Source organism: Callorhinus ursinus, unplaced genomic scaffold (genome assembly GCF_003265705.2).
Source record: "Callorhinus ursinus isolate GAN/ISIS: 27379988/994484 unplaced genomic scaffold, GSC_fseal_2.0 scaffold10, whole genome shotgun sequence".
NCBI classification, from domain to species: Eukaryota; Metazoa; Chordata; class Mammalia; order Carnivora; family Otariidae; genus Callorhinus; species Callorhinus ursinus.
This window is the reverse complement of record NW_027397072.1, coordinates 16,977,565-16,992,700: the sequence shown is the minus strand read 5'-3', so window position 1 is coordinate 16,992,700 and position 15,136 is coordinate 16,977,565. Positions and strand designations below refer to the sequence as shown.

The window sequence follows — 15,136 nt, the reverse complement described above, 5'->3', positions numbered from 1 at the left end:
ATATATATATAAGTTGTTCTCTCTTTAAAATTTTGAGATACAGTTTCTTCTAACAGATCAAAATATACCCTAAATCTCTAGTGTATGGCTTTGTTCTAGTCTCCTGCCTGATCACATTCTCTCCCCTTTTTTTAAATCCTCTTCTCTCTTTTATCAAACAATTTCTTATCTTATCAATTCATTTTATAAAATTTTATAATTTTCATATTTACAGTCATATTCCATCCCTTCAGCATATCAACCCTTATTTTGTACATGTATGTCTTTCTTTAAAATTTTAGGAGGCACTTTCTTCTAATACACCAAAATACACCCAAAATCTAGTGTGTGGTGCTGATCTATGCACCAGCCTGCTCATATTGGATCATATTCTGTTTTTTTGTTTTGTTTTGTTCTGTTTTGTTTCTCTCTTTTTTTCCTCTTTTTTCTTTCTTTCCCTTTCTTTTCCCCTGGTTTCAGGTCTCTTCTGATTTGTTTAGAGTATATTTTCTGGGGATGTTCTTACCTTGTTAGCATTTTGTTCTCTCATTCATCTATTCTCTTCTGGACAAAATGACAAGACAGAAAAAATCACCTCAACAAAAAGAACAAGAGGTAGTACCAACTGCCAGGGACCTAACTCAATACTGACATTAGTACGATGTCAGAACTAGAGTTCAGAATCATGATTTTAAAGATACTAGCTGGGCTTGAAAAAAGCATTGAAGATATTAGAGAAACCCTTTCTGGAGAAATAAAAGAACTAAAATCTAACCAAGTTGAAATCAAAAAGGCTATTAATGAGGTGTAATAAAAAATGGGGGCACTAACTGCTAGGATAAATGAGGTAGAAGAGAGAATCAGCAATATAGAAGACCAAATGATGGAGAATAAAGAAGCTGAGAAAGAGAGAGATACACAACTACTGGATTACGGGGCAGAATTCGAGAGATAAGCGATACCATAAGACAAAACAAAATTAGAATAATTGGGATCCCAGAGGAAGAAAGAGAGGGGGCAGAAGGTATATTGTAGTAAATTATAACAGAGAACTTCCCTAAGGTGGGGAAGGAAACAGGCATCAAAATCCAGGAGGCACAGAGAACCCCTCTGAAAAATCAAAAATAGGTCAACACCCCAACATCTAATAGTAAAACTTACAAGTCTCAGAGACAAAGAGAAAATCCTGAAAGCAGCTCTGAACAAGAGATCTGTAACCTATAATGATAGAAACATTAGATTGGCAACAAACTTATCCAGAGACACCTTGCAGACCAGAAAGGACTAGCATGATATATTCAGAGCACTAAACGAGAAAAATATGCAGCCAAGAATACTATATCCAGCTAGGCTGTCATTGAAAAAAGAAGGAGAGATAAAAAGCTTCCAGGACAAACAAAAACTAAAGGAATTTGCAAACACCAAACCAGCCCTGCAAGATATATTGAAAGGGGTCCTCTAAGCAAAGAGAGAGCCTAAAAGCAGCACATACCAGAAAGGAACACAGACAATATACAGTAACAGTCACCTTACAGGCAATACAATGGCACTAAATTCATATCTTTCAATAGTTACCCTGAATGTAAATGGGCTCAATGGCCCAATCAAAAGACACAGGCTATCAGATTGGATTAAAAAACAAGACCCATTGATATGCTATCTGCCAGAGATTCATTTTAGACCCAAAGACACCCCACATTGAAAGTGAGGGGCTGGAAAACCATTTACCATGCTAATGGACACCAAAAGAAACCTGGAGTGGCAATCCTTACAAAAGACAAATTAGATTTTAAACCAAAGACTATAAGAGATGAGGAAGGACACTATATCCTACTTAAAGGGTCTATCCAACAAGAGGATCTAACAATTATAAATATCTATGCCCCTAACATGGGAGCACCCAATTATATAAGGCAATTAATAACAAAAGCAAAGAAATACATTGACAACAATACAATAATAGTGGGGGACTTTAACACCCCCCTGACTGAAAGGGACAGATCATCTAAGCAAAAGATCAACAAGGAAATAAAGACTTTAAATGACACCCTGGACCAAATGGACTTCACAGATATATTCAGAACATTCCATCCCAAAGCAACAGAATACACATTCTTCTCTAGTGCCTATGGAACATTCTCCAGAATAGATCACGTCCTAGGTCACAAATCAGGTCTCACCCAGTACCAAAAAGACTGGGATTATTCCCCGCATATTTTCAGAGCACAATGCTTTGAAACTAGAACTCAATCACAAGAGGAAAGTCAGAAAGAACTCAAATACATGGAGGCTAAAGAGCATCCTACTAAAGAATGAGTGGGTCAACAAGGAAATTAAAGAAGAATTTAAAAAATTCATGGAAACCAATGAAAATGAAAACACAACTGTTCAAAATCTTTGGGATGCAGCAAAGGTGGTCCTAAGAGGAAAGTATATAGCAATACAAGCCGTTCTCAAGAAACAAGAAAGGTCTCAAATACACAACCTAACCCTACACCTAAAGGAGCTGGAGAAAAAGCAGCAAATAAAGCCTAAACCCAGCAGGAGAAGAGAAATAATAAAGATCAGAGCAGAAATCAATGAAATAGAAACCAAAAGAACAGTAGAACAGATCAATGAAACCAGGAGCTGGTTCTTTGAAAGAATTAACAAGATTGATAAACCCCTGGCCAGACTTATCAAAAAGAAAAGAGAAATGACCCAAATTAACAAAATCATGAGTGAAAGAGGAGAGATCACAACCAACACCAAAGAAATACAAACAATTATAAGATTATGAGCAACTATATGCCAGCAAATTAGATAACCTGGAAGAAATGGATGCATTCCTTGAGATGTATCAACTACCAAAACTGAACCAGGAAGAAATAGAAAACCTGAACAAACCTATAACCACTAAGGAAATTGAAGCAGTCATCAAAAATCTCCCAAGAAACAAAAGCCCAAGGCCAGATGGTTTCCCAGGGGAATTCTACCAAACATTTAAAGAATACCTATTCTCCTGAAACTGTTCCAAAAAATAGAAATGGAAGGAAAACTTCCAAACTCGTTTTATGAGGCCACCATTATCTTGGTCCCCAAACCAGACAAAGACTCCATCAAAAAGGAGAATTAGAGACCAATATCCTTGATGAACATGGATGCAAAAATTCTCACCAAAATACTAGCCAATAGGATCCAACAGGACATTAAAAGGATTATTCACCACGACCAAGTGGGATTTATCCCTGGGCTGCAAGGTTGGTTCAACATCCGCAGATCAATCAACGTGATACAATACATTAACAAAAGAAAGAACAAGAATCATATGATCCTCTCAATAGATGCAGAAAAAGCATTTGACAAAGTACAGCATCCTTTCTTGATCAAAACTCTTCAGAGTATAGGCATAGAAGGTACATACCTCAATATCATAAAAGCCATCTATGAAAAACCCACAGCGAATATCATTCTCAATGGGGAAAAACTGAGAGCTTTCCCCCTAAGGTCAGGAACACGGCAGGGATGTCCACGATCACCACTCCTATTCAACACAGTGTTAGAAGTCCTAGCCACAGCAATCAGACAACAAAAAGAAATCAAAGGCATCCAAATCGGCAAAGAAGAAGTCAAACTCACTGTTTGCAGATGATATGATACTTTATGTGGAAAACCCAAAGGACTCCACCCCAAAACTGCTAGAACTCATACAGGAATTCAGTTAAGTGGCAGGATATAAAATCAATGCACAGAAATCAGTGGCATTCCTATACACCACCACCAAGACAGAAGAGAGAGAAATTAAGGAGTCGATCCCATTTACAATTGCACCCCAAACCATAAGATACCTAGGAATAAATCTAACCAAAGAGGCAAAGGATCTGTACTCAGAAAACTCTAAAATACTCATGAAAGAAATTAAGGAAGACACAAAGAAATGGAAAAACGTTCCATGCTCATGGATTGGAAGAACAAATATTGTGACGATGTCAATGCTACCTAGAACAATCAACACATTCAATGCAATCCCCATCATAATACCATCCACTTTTTTCAAAGCAATGGAACAAATAATCCTAAAATTTGTATGGAACCAGAAGAGACCCCGAATAGCCAGAGGAATGTTGAAAAACAAAAGCAAAGCTGGTGGCATCACAATTCCGGACTTCCAGCTCTATTACAAAGCTGTCATCATCAAGACAGTATGGCACTGGCACAAAAACAGACACATAGATCAATGGAACAGAATCGAGAGCCCAGAAATGGACCCTCAACTCTATGGTCAATTAATCTTCAACAAAGCAGGAAAGAATGTCCAATGGAAAAAAGACAGTCTCTTCAACAAATGGTGTTGGGAAAATTGGACAGCCACATGCAGAAGAATGAAACTGGACCATTTCCTTACACCAAACACAAAAATAGACTCCAAATGGTTGAAAGACCTCAATGTGAGACAAGAGTCCATCAAAATCCTAAAGGAGAACACAGGCAGCAACCTCCTCGACCTCAGCTGCAGCAACTTCTTCCTAGAAACATCACCAAAGGCAAGGGAAGCAAGGGCAAGAATGAACTATTGGGACTTCATCAAGATAAAAAACTTTTGCACAGCAAAAGAAACAGTCCACAAAACCAAAAGAATAGGAGAAGATATTTGCAAATGACATACCAGATAAAGGGCTAGTATCCAAAATCTATAAAGAACTTATCAAACTCAACACCCAAAGAACAAATAATCCAATCAAGAAATGGACAGAAGACACGAACAGACATTTTTCCAAAGAAGACATCCAAATGGCCAACAGACACATGAAAAAGTGCTCAACATCGCTTGGCATCGGGGAAATCCAGATCAAAACCTCCACAATACCACCTCACACCAGTCAGAATGGCTAAAATTAACAAGTCAGGAAACAACAGATGTTGGTGGGGATGCGGAAAAAGGGGACCCCTCCTACACTGTTGGTGGGAATGCAAGCTGGTACAACCACTCTGGAAAACAGTATGGAGGTTCCTCAAAAAGTTGAAAATAGAGCTACCATACGATCCAGCAATTGCACTACTGGGTATTTACTCCAAAGATACAAATGTAGGGATCCAAAGGGGTACGTGCACCCCAATGTTTATAGCAGCAATGTCCACAATAGCCAAACAGTGGAAAGAGCCAAGATGTCCATCGACAGATCAATGGATAAAGAAGATGTGGTGTGTATGTATACACACACACACACACACACACACACACACACACACACACACACACAATGGAATATTATGCAGCCATCAAAAGGAATGAGATCTTGCCATTTGCAACGATGTGGATGGAACTGGAGGGTGTTATGCTGAGTGAAATAAATCAGAGAAAGACATGTATCATATGACCTCACTGATATGAGGAATTCTTAATCTCAGGAAACTGAAGGTTGCTGGAGTGGTGGGAGCGGTGGGAGGGATGGGGTGGCTGGGTGATAGACACTGGGGAGGGTACATTCTATGGTGAGCGCTGTGAATTGTGCAAGACTGTTGAATCACAGACCTGTACCTCTGAAACAATGCAATATATGTTAAGAAAAAAAAAAGAAGATAGCGGGGGGGAAGAATGAAGGGGGGAAATTAGAGGGGGAGACGAACCATGAGAGACAATGTCCTCTGAAAAACAAACTGAGGGTTCTAGAGGGGAGGGGGTGGGAGGATGCACTAGCCTGGTGATGGGTATTAAAGAGGGCACGCTCTGCATGGAGCACTGGGTGTTATGCACAAACAATGAATCATGGAACACTACATCACAAACTAATGATGTAATGTATGGTGATTAACATAACAATAAAAAATTTAAAGAAAAAAATTGAGGACCTTGTTATGGGCTGAGTTTTTGTGCCCCCCCCCAAAAGTTACACATTGAAACTCTATCTCCCAATGTGGTGGTATTAGAAGGTGGGGACTTTGGGAGGCCATTTAGGATTATATGAGCCCCTGAGGATGGAGCCCTCGGGAATGTGATTAGTGATTCTCTAGGAGTCACAAGAGAACTTTTCTCCGCTCTCTGCCATACAGGGATACCAGGATAACACAGCCATCTATGATCTATAAGCCAGGAAGAAGGCTCTCACCAGATCTGCTAACACCTTGATATTTGACTTCCCACCATGCAGGATTGTGAGAAATAAATTTGTTTTTTATGGGCCATCCAGTGTAAAGCACTTTATCAGAGCAGCCCAAGCCAAGACAGACACCAAAGAGTGTTTACATAGCTTCTGTCAATGTTTACCATATTAGAAAACCATTTTTAAAATATTTCAAAATCATAACAAACCCATTAAATGTTTTCATGAAAGATATTTTTCAAAACCAAAAAGTCAGTGAAAGGGGGACATGGTTTTACAATTTTTGCAAATCGCAATGTCTGCTTAATAGAAAATAGCTGGATTCTCTGAGCTGCCTCTACAGTGTGTTGCAATAGGCTGTTTGAGTAAAGTTTGTGAATAAAATCTGGCCACACACATATATAATTAGAGAAGACAGTAGTATTTTAATAGCTTTTTCATATAACTGAAGATACTCTTCAATAGTCACAAAAAACTCAATGAGGGGTGGTTTCTTAGACATTATTTACAATATGGAAATATTAAACCCTGCAAGTCAATTTTTTGTACTCTGACCTCAAAATCCTTTCATCTTGAGCTTTGAATGGAATTTTAAAATATGAACGATCTTAAAGGTACTACGCTGATTTGCTTGAAAATACTGGTTCAGAATTATACAGAACTTCCATAAACTGACATACTGCATTACTCAAACATCTCAAAAATCAAATATCACAACCAACCTCAGACAACTTCAGTACTGGGAAGCTCTAAAGCTTGCAGTGACATGAACAAGTTTTCCGACTTTATAATTTTGGCTTTAAAGGGTGAATTTTATCATCAATAAATACTGTCATTTTTCCTTAAAGTATCAAGTTTGTTCCACGCACTCTTGAGAAAATGTCTACAAAATACTCAAATCTGAGTAACCGTAGTTTGTCTCTTATTGAAGTGGAACCACATAATGGTTGTAGACCATACAATGGAAAGTGATCAGCAATAAAAAGGGACAAAGTACTCTACAACTTAAACTAATGATGTACTATGTTAGCTAATTTAAAATTTTTTTTAAAAAGATGCTTTTTACACACACAAAAGGGACAAAGTATTGATACACACCACAACAGAGATGAATCTCAAATTAGTTATTCTGAGTGAAAGTCTGGAGAACATATACTGTATTTCATCTATATGAAATTCTAGAAAATGCACACAGTAGTGACAGAAAGTGGATCAGTGTTGCCTGGGGAGAGACCACAACTTTTGGGTGTGATGGATAGGTTTATTATCCTGATTATAGTGGTTTCATGTGTGTATGTTTCAAATGTCATCAAATTGTACACTTCACATGCAGTTTGTTGTACCTCAATTATACTTCAGTAAAGCTATAAAACACACACACCACACAACCTGAATGTATACTAATGGTGGAGCGGATTACAGAAGATCTCTTTTATTCTTTCAATTACAAAAAAAAAAAAAAAAAACACAATAAATCTACCTTCATTGGCTCTGATGAATAGGTCTTAGGAATCCTGTAGCGTCGGGGAGCAGGGAGGGGGATCAGAGTAAGGTGTGGGGAATACTAACACGGTACCCTCCATGTGTACATGAATACGTGCTTGCATACACACAGCTGAGGCACAAAGGAGATAGACATGGAAGGGTAGAAGAGGGATTAACTTGGCCTTCCGTTTACCTGACACGCCGCAAAGCGTTTGCATTTCTTCTTCAAAATTCCAAAAGGTAAAAAGTTACTTCTGAATGGGTATTAAAGTATTACAATTACGTGACTCGGCAAAAATGCTTCTTCAGAAGACCGCTTGCATAGTCTTTGTGTCTTTCCATCTCCCTAAGTAAAAACACCTGGCCATAGTCTCAGCCATCACAGAGGCGACCCTGGGCGATCTGCTCCCTGAAAAGGGCATTTTTCGGGGGAGGGGTACTGGCACCTATGGGGAGGTTGAGCAGCTGACGCCGTTAGAAGGCAGAGAGGACAGCCAGGGCTGCGCGGATGCCCCCACAGGGGGCAGAGGGCTGGCGCCCACTCCTCTGGGACCAAAGCCAGGACAGCTCAAGCAACAAAGATGGAAGCGGGGGCGGGGGGGTACCAGAAAACAATACAGCCCAGAGCAGGCTGACAGAAAATACGCAGACTTACGGAGAAGCGCCGACCAGGCCTTTCTTCCCGAAGCTCTTAGAAGAGGGCCAGGACCCAAGATGGCAGCAAACTTAAGACCTGGTCACTTCCTCCCCCACCCGCCACCTTTTATGTCCCAGGGTGCATGCGCAGAGCGCAGAAGCTTCAAGGGGAGTGGGAAGTTCACAGGTGAGCACAGTTCCTCCTGCCCCAGGGCAAGGGCGGAGGCTGGGTGCGGCTCCGGGAACATGACGCCCAATCTGAGCTCCAAACTCCACGTGGACAACCTCACAGCCTTGTCCATCTGGGATAGGCTAAAGCCTTGATTAGACCTGGATTAGAGCTTTGTAGGGGGTCTCTGAGTGGGGCTAGGGTGGTGTAGAGAATGTTGGTTTGTCATGAGGGTGTGGCACATTGGGGTGGGGTCACCCCACTTCTCTGGTTGTGCAAGGATTGCAGAGCAAGGGGACAGATCCACCGTGTGGCTGCCCGAAATAGAAACCCAGGAGCCCCTAATGAATTTACAGATTAGCGAAAGTAATGGCCAGTTGTTGAGCACATGTTAATTACTTACTTAGATATATTATTGCATTTAATTGTTTCTCTGTTTTTGGAAAGACTTGAATTGGCTCTCCGTTTAGATACTAGTAATTTATGATGTTAATTTCCTGATCTCAATAAATGTATTGGGGTTATGCAGGATAAAGTCCTTGCATATAGTAAATAAACACTAAAGTATTGGGGGTGATTGGGTATGATGTCAGCAATATATTTTCAAATTATTGGCGGTGACATGTTATTTCTACTCTTCTTGTACCTTTTCTGCAAATTTGAAATATTTCAAAAGAAAAAGAAAACCTTAATTTAAAAAAATATACTAGCGGGGCACCTGGGTGGCTCAGTTGTTATGCGTCTGCCTTCAGCTCAGGTCATGATCCCAGGGTTTTGGGATGGAGCTCCGCATCAGGATCCCTGCTCAGCAGGAATCCTGCTTCTCCCTCTCGCACCCTCCCTGCTTGTGTTCCCTCTCTTGCTGTCTCTCTCTCTGTCAAATAAATAAAAATCTTTAAAAAATAAAAAAAAATACTAGCTGCATAAGATGAGCTGTGAAAATCTCAACTATTTTTCTATATTCTGTAGCACTTTATATTATACAATGATTAACAGTTCCTTGAAAGAATAGGAACTGAGCTATAAAGTCATCTAGACACAGGTATTTGGAGGAAGACAAAATCTTTGACTTCCTTATAAATTCTTTCATGAAGACCTGGTCAAGTTTTCGATGTCTTGAATGAATTTTGTCATTTTATTTTTTCCTATCAATTTGTCCATTTCCGGTAGGTTTTCTAATTTATTAATGTGGAGTCTTAATAATAGAAGCATATTATTTTAAAATCTGTGTTTGTCATTTCTCCAAAGAAGACAAACATATGGCCAACAGACACGTGAAAAGATGCTCATCATCACTTATATCAGGGAAATGCAAATCAAAACTACAATGAGATTATCACCTCACACCTCTCAGAATGGCTAAAATCAAGAACACAAGAAACAACAGGTGTTGGCAAGGATGTAGAGAAAGAGAAACCGTCTTGCACTACTGGTAGGAATGTAAACCAGTGCAGCCACTCTGGAAAACAGTATGGGGCTCCTCAAAAAGTTAAAGCACTAACGGGTATTTACTAAAAGAATACAAACACCCTAATTCAAAGGGATACATGTACTAGTTGTTTATAGCAACACTATTTACAGTAGCGAAGATATGAAAGTGGCCCAGGTGTCCTTCAATTGATGAATGGATAAAGAAGATATGGCTATTACTGAGCCATAAAAAACAATGAAATCTCGCCATTTGCAATGACATGGATGGAACTAGAGTGTACAAAGCTAAATGAAATAAGTCAGTCAGAAAATGAGAAAAACCATATAATTTCACTCCTATGTGGAGCTTAAGAAACAAAGCAAACAAGCAAAGGGGAAAAAAAGTCAAACCAAGAAACAGACTCTGAACTATAGAAAACTGATGGTTACCAGAGGGGAGGTGGGTGGGGAAATGGGTTAAATAGGTGACAGGATTAAGGAGTGTGCTTGTTGTGATGAGAACAGGGTGATGTATGGAAGTGTTGAATCACTATACTGTACACCTGAAACTAACATAACACTGTATGCTAACTGGAATTAAAATAAAAACTTTTAAAAAGAGAGAGAAAAAGAATAATAAAGTAAAATCTGTGTCTGTGACCATTTCCTGCTTTATTCTGTATTTTATATCTTCTCACTTTTATTCTGGACAGATCTTATTAATCTTCTTTATTGGTTTTTCTTGTTCTAATTGTTCTGCAGTTCATTTATCTTTTCTATATCTGTATCCTTTCCTTTTAAAAAATTTCTTTTGAGTTTGTTCTATTATTTATCATAGCTTTTTACGTTGAATATTTACTGTCTTTATTTTTCATTTATTTTTTTAAGTAGATTCCACACCTACTCAGGGCCTAAACTCATGACCCTGAGATCAAGACCTGAGCTCAGATCAAGAGTAGACGCTTAACTGATTGAGCCACCCAGGCGCCACTACTGTCTTCATTTTTAACCTCTCATATCCTAAAAAAAAATTCTACTTAAACTGTAGAATTTTCCTGTAACAATTGCTTTAGTTGAATCCTTTATAAGTTTTTATGGCATTATTTCATTATAACTCAGTTTTAAATTTTTCTAATTCCTACTGAGATTTATTTTGTAGTCTATGGGCAAAGATCATTTTTATTTCCAGATATGTGAAGTGTATTGTTATCTTCTTTATATTAATTTATAACTTGTATTAATTGCATCATGGTCAGAAAATATGGTCTGTATAATACTGATTACTTAAAACTTTGAGATACTTGCTTCATGGCCTAGTGTCTGGTCTTTTTGAAAACATATATCCATGACAACAAGTATTATTTTTTTCCACGTATCAGGAACAGAAAGTGGTTTTTGTCAGCTTCTTGTAAATCTGCCAATTTTTTCTTTCTATATTTTGAATATATTTTATAAGGTACATAAAGCTTTAAAATTTATTTCTGAATTTGCTTATTTTATCAATTTGTAATAACCTTCTTTAAGTCCAAAAAGTTTTTGCCTTAAAGTCTATTTTGCGTGGTTATTGATTTAGCCATGCCAGCTTTCATTTAGTTGGTATTTGCCTTGGTTTGTTTATCTTTTTCTGTCCTTTTTCCTATTAATCTTCTGTGTCTTTATCTTATAAGTGTATCTTGTAAATAAGATGTAGCTCAATGTTTGCTCATTTTTTGTTTGTTCAATGTTTGTTTATTCAGATGTAGAAGCTTCTTTTCACCTTTGGTCCATTGACATTGATTGAGATTTCTAATATTTTGTGATTCATTCCTACCATTTTAAGTGTTAAGTTTTTGATACTTTTTCTAGGTTTCTCCATGATTGTTTTCTTTGAGATTGATTGAAAAAAAATTTAACTTCTCCTTCTCTACCTCACCCCCACCTGCTACTTTCTTCTCTACCACTTGGGAAGTTATTCCCTCTGTTACCGTCTTTTAGAGATCGCCCTACAATTTGTAACACTTATTTAATGGAAGGAATTCTGAAGTTAATCAATGTCTTCACTCTCCTCTTAAACAATACAAAGACTTGGGGGCATTTTAACTTCCCCTTCCATTATCACCTTCCCCTTTCTAACTTATCTGCTGGGAGGAATTTCTGTGAACATCTGATGGACCATCTGCCCCCTGTACTTAACTTATTCCTACTCATCCTTCATTTCTCAGCTTAAATGCCATTTCCTCTGAGAAGACTTCCCTAGAGTCTGGGTCAGTAGTCATCAATCTGGATTACCCTGCATTTAGAAATACCCAAAGAGGGGCACCCAGGTGGTTCAGTCAGTTAAGAGAGTCTGCCTTTGGCTCAGTTCATGATTCCAGCGTCCTGGGATCGAGCCCTACATTGTGCTCCCTGATCAGCGAGGAGCCTGCTTCTCCCTCTGCCTCTGCCCCTCTCCCTGCATGTGCTCTCTCTCACTCTCTCTCTGTCAAATAAACAAAGTCTTAAAGAAAATATCCAAAGACTTCCCAAAGGGGCACTGACATAATAATTTTAAAGGATTTAATTTCCAGATCCTCACCTTTTATGGATAGTCTTCCCTATTTTGATCTGCCTGAGAGAACCAAGCTACCTAAAAACCTGAAGCAGATAGTTTTTCTTTTCTCCTTCCCTTTCATCACTGCCCTGTTCCTACTTTATAAAATAAAGGTATGTCTCTATTACGTCTATTTACCATTGTGCTTGGTTTGGCCCTGGCATATAAATTCCCCTCAAACACCAAACAAATAGTCAACCGTTCAAAATATTACCATCAGTGAAACTTTTAGTTGTGTCTTTCCCTGTATTTTTCAAATTTTTCTGAAAGGCAAAGCATTAGAAATGGAGTGTTTTGGTGCATGTTTGGTTGTTAATAATTAGACATAACATGGAGTCAAACAAGAGTAGAGTTGCCAGATTTAGCAAGTGAAATACAGAAACCTAGTTGCATTTGAATTTCCAGTAACAAATTTTTTTTCAATATATGGATTACCCAGATATACTAAAACACTGAAAAATTATTAGTCTCTGAAATTCAAACTTAACTAGGCATCCTGTATTTTATCTGACAACCCTAGCTAATATTAAGAACAACTTTCATTTTTGTCTTTCATCTATTTGAGACTTTTAAAAAAATACAATATTCCCAAGAGAGAGTTCTACTAGATCAAACCCAACCCAAAAATGTAAGAACTTTTAAAGCAGAGATGCTTTATTTCAGCCAGGCTACAAACTCATGGCAAGAGTCTTTTCCTTATTTAGCGATCTATTTTAGAATTAGAATTATAAAATAAGATGGTTATCATAGCAATGTTTACTAATATATTGATTTGAAATGAAAACTAAAGTCAGACTTGTTCTGTTGGAAAATGAGTCAGATTTGGCTAAACAATTAGGTTATATGTGGGAAATTTTCATATATTAAATTCACCAAATCTTCAATTCCAGGGTCTCATAGAAACTAACACATTATAAAAACAAGTGTTACCAAATAAGAAATGATAAATATTATCAAAGGATCTTCATGTTAAAGGTTCATTGAACTGCAGACTTAATATGAGTGCACTTTATATATGTTATACCTCAATGAAAAAGAAGAAAAAAGCTTTGAAAAGGAACATGGAAATTAACAATGTATTTTCTAAGTATACCTGCTAAGTCACATCTAAATGAAAGAATTACACACATAATTTGGTAATTTATGATAAGGTCTTTTTGCTAAACTTCCCAGAAATTCAGAACGTAGACAATTCTGAAGGCTGGGTAGGAAATTTTTTTCAAGTACAGTGGTCTCTAATTTTAGCACTAACAACAAAAAGAAGAAGGAGGTGATTGGAGAATCTAGTCAAGTCCTCAATCAATCATTATAGATACGAGAGCATTAAGAATGCAAGAGCAATAAGGTTTAAGAACCACAAACAGCAAGTTATAGTTTCTCATAGCAACCTAGACTTTTTCCTTTGCTTATCGTAATAGGTAAATATATATTCATTCATGTAACTATTTGATGTCCGTTTATCCTACAAAATCAAGTCTCATAGAAGCAATACTGAGCTTTTCCTCAGTGAACCTTGAGTAAAAGATTAAATGGGCAAATGCATCAAGTGCAGGTGGTATTTCCAATCCCAGGAATGGATGCTATTAGCCGAAACATGTGCACAGAGCAGAGGATGGAACTCTAGAAACAGAAGTAGATTAGCAAGTCATTTCAGGGCCACACCTGTGTCATCTGCATTTACAGCTCTCCCTTTTCCTTTCCTCCTTTGTCCGTAATAGGGATATGGTGTCTTGCACACAGGAACAATACAAAAGTAAAAATGACCTGCTTGGACTGCTTTGCCAAACCAATCTAAGACCCAGGGTAGATAACTACCGTTAAGAGAAACAATTTCTCTTGAAGACTATGGCACTGGGCAAGTCTCTCGATCTTTTTGAGCTTTATTGTCATCACCGTCCTATGGAAGAAACAGATGTTAGATACATAAAATATAGTAGCTCCCACCTCCCCTTCAAGGAAGCTGCACACAATCCCCCTGAGAACTAGCCATTTAAACATTAACTTTATCTATCATTCATTTTAGTCAATCATCTCTGTATGCATCATGCACTCATACCACATGCTATATTTGTGGGTAAGAATTTTTTCCTCCAGTTTCCATTTCCTCCAATATCCTAGAGTCAGGTCCATTTTTCTATGTTTCTGCTACCCACTTTCTATTAACTATTACTTTAGCCCTAATTTATTTAACAGTGATGACTTTTTCAGATAGTTCAGTTCGATTGGGTTTTGGTGTTATCTGGTTTTTTAGATGCCACCAGGAGGCAGCATGAACTTAGTGATGGTCTCACATCTGCAGTCATTCTGTCACCTCCTAAAGGAAGATGTCTTTTCTACTTAAAATACAATTAAATCTGACCTTTTTTAAAACTTACTCCTACTCATCCTTCATTTCTCAGCTTAAATGCCATTTCCTCTGAGAAGACTTCCCTAGAGTCTGGGTCAGTAGTCATCAATCTGGATTACCCTGCACTTAGAAATACCCAAAGAGGGGCACCTGGGTGGTTCAGTCAGTTAAGAGAGTCTGCCAGCATCCTGGGATCGAGCCCCACACTGTGCTCGATATAATACCCAAAGTTAATGAGGACATGGGGGAGCAGACACTGCCATATACTTGCAGTTGAAGTGTTCATTGGGGCAATTTGAAAATGCCATAGTGAAAGCCTTAAAATTGTTAATATCCTTTGTTCTAACATTCTCCTTTCCCACAACCTCTCTCCCACCCCCTGTCATTTCATTTAGGGAGATTATTGTGGCTGAGAGCAAAGATTTAGCTACAGGAATATTCAATACAGCATTGCTTAAAAT

At 38.1% G+C, this 15,136-nt stretch overlaps 1 protein-coding gene across 2 annotated transcripts in view; it reads right to left on the bottom strand.

The window, feature by feature from the left end:
- Window positions 1-14,107, bottom strand: part of TDRD15 (tudor domain containing 15) — a 46,645-nt gene extending 32,538 nt beyond the window's left edge. The window contains exon 1 of one of the 2 annotated variants that reach the window (XM_073897037.1): window positions 13,991-14,107. In XM_073897037.1, coding sequence (XP_073753138.1) covers window positions 13,991-14,005 — 15 coding nt within the window. In that variant the 5' untranslated portion in view covers window positions 14,006-14,107. Of the gene's footprint in view, window positions 1-8,199; window positions 8,294-13,990 lie in introns of those variants that run through there. The other variant, XM_025867582.2, reaches the window with a different exon arrangement.
- Window positions 14,108-15,136: the final 1,029 nt, after the last annotated feature.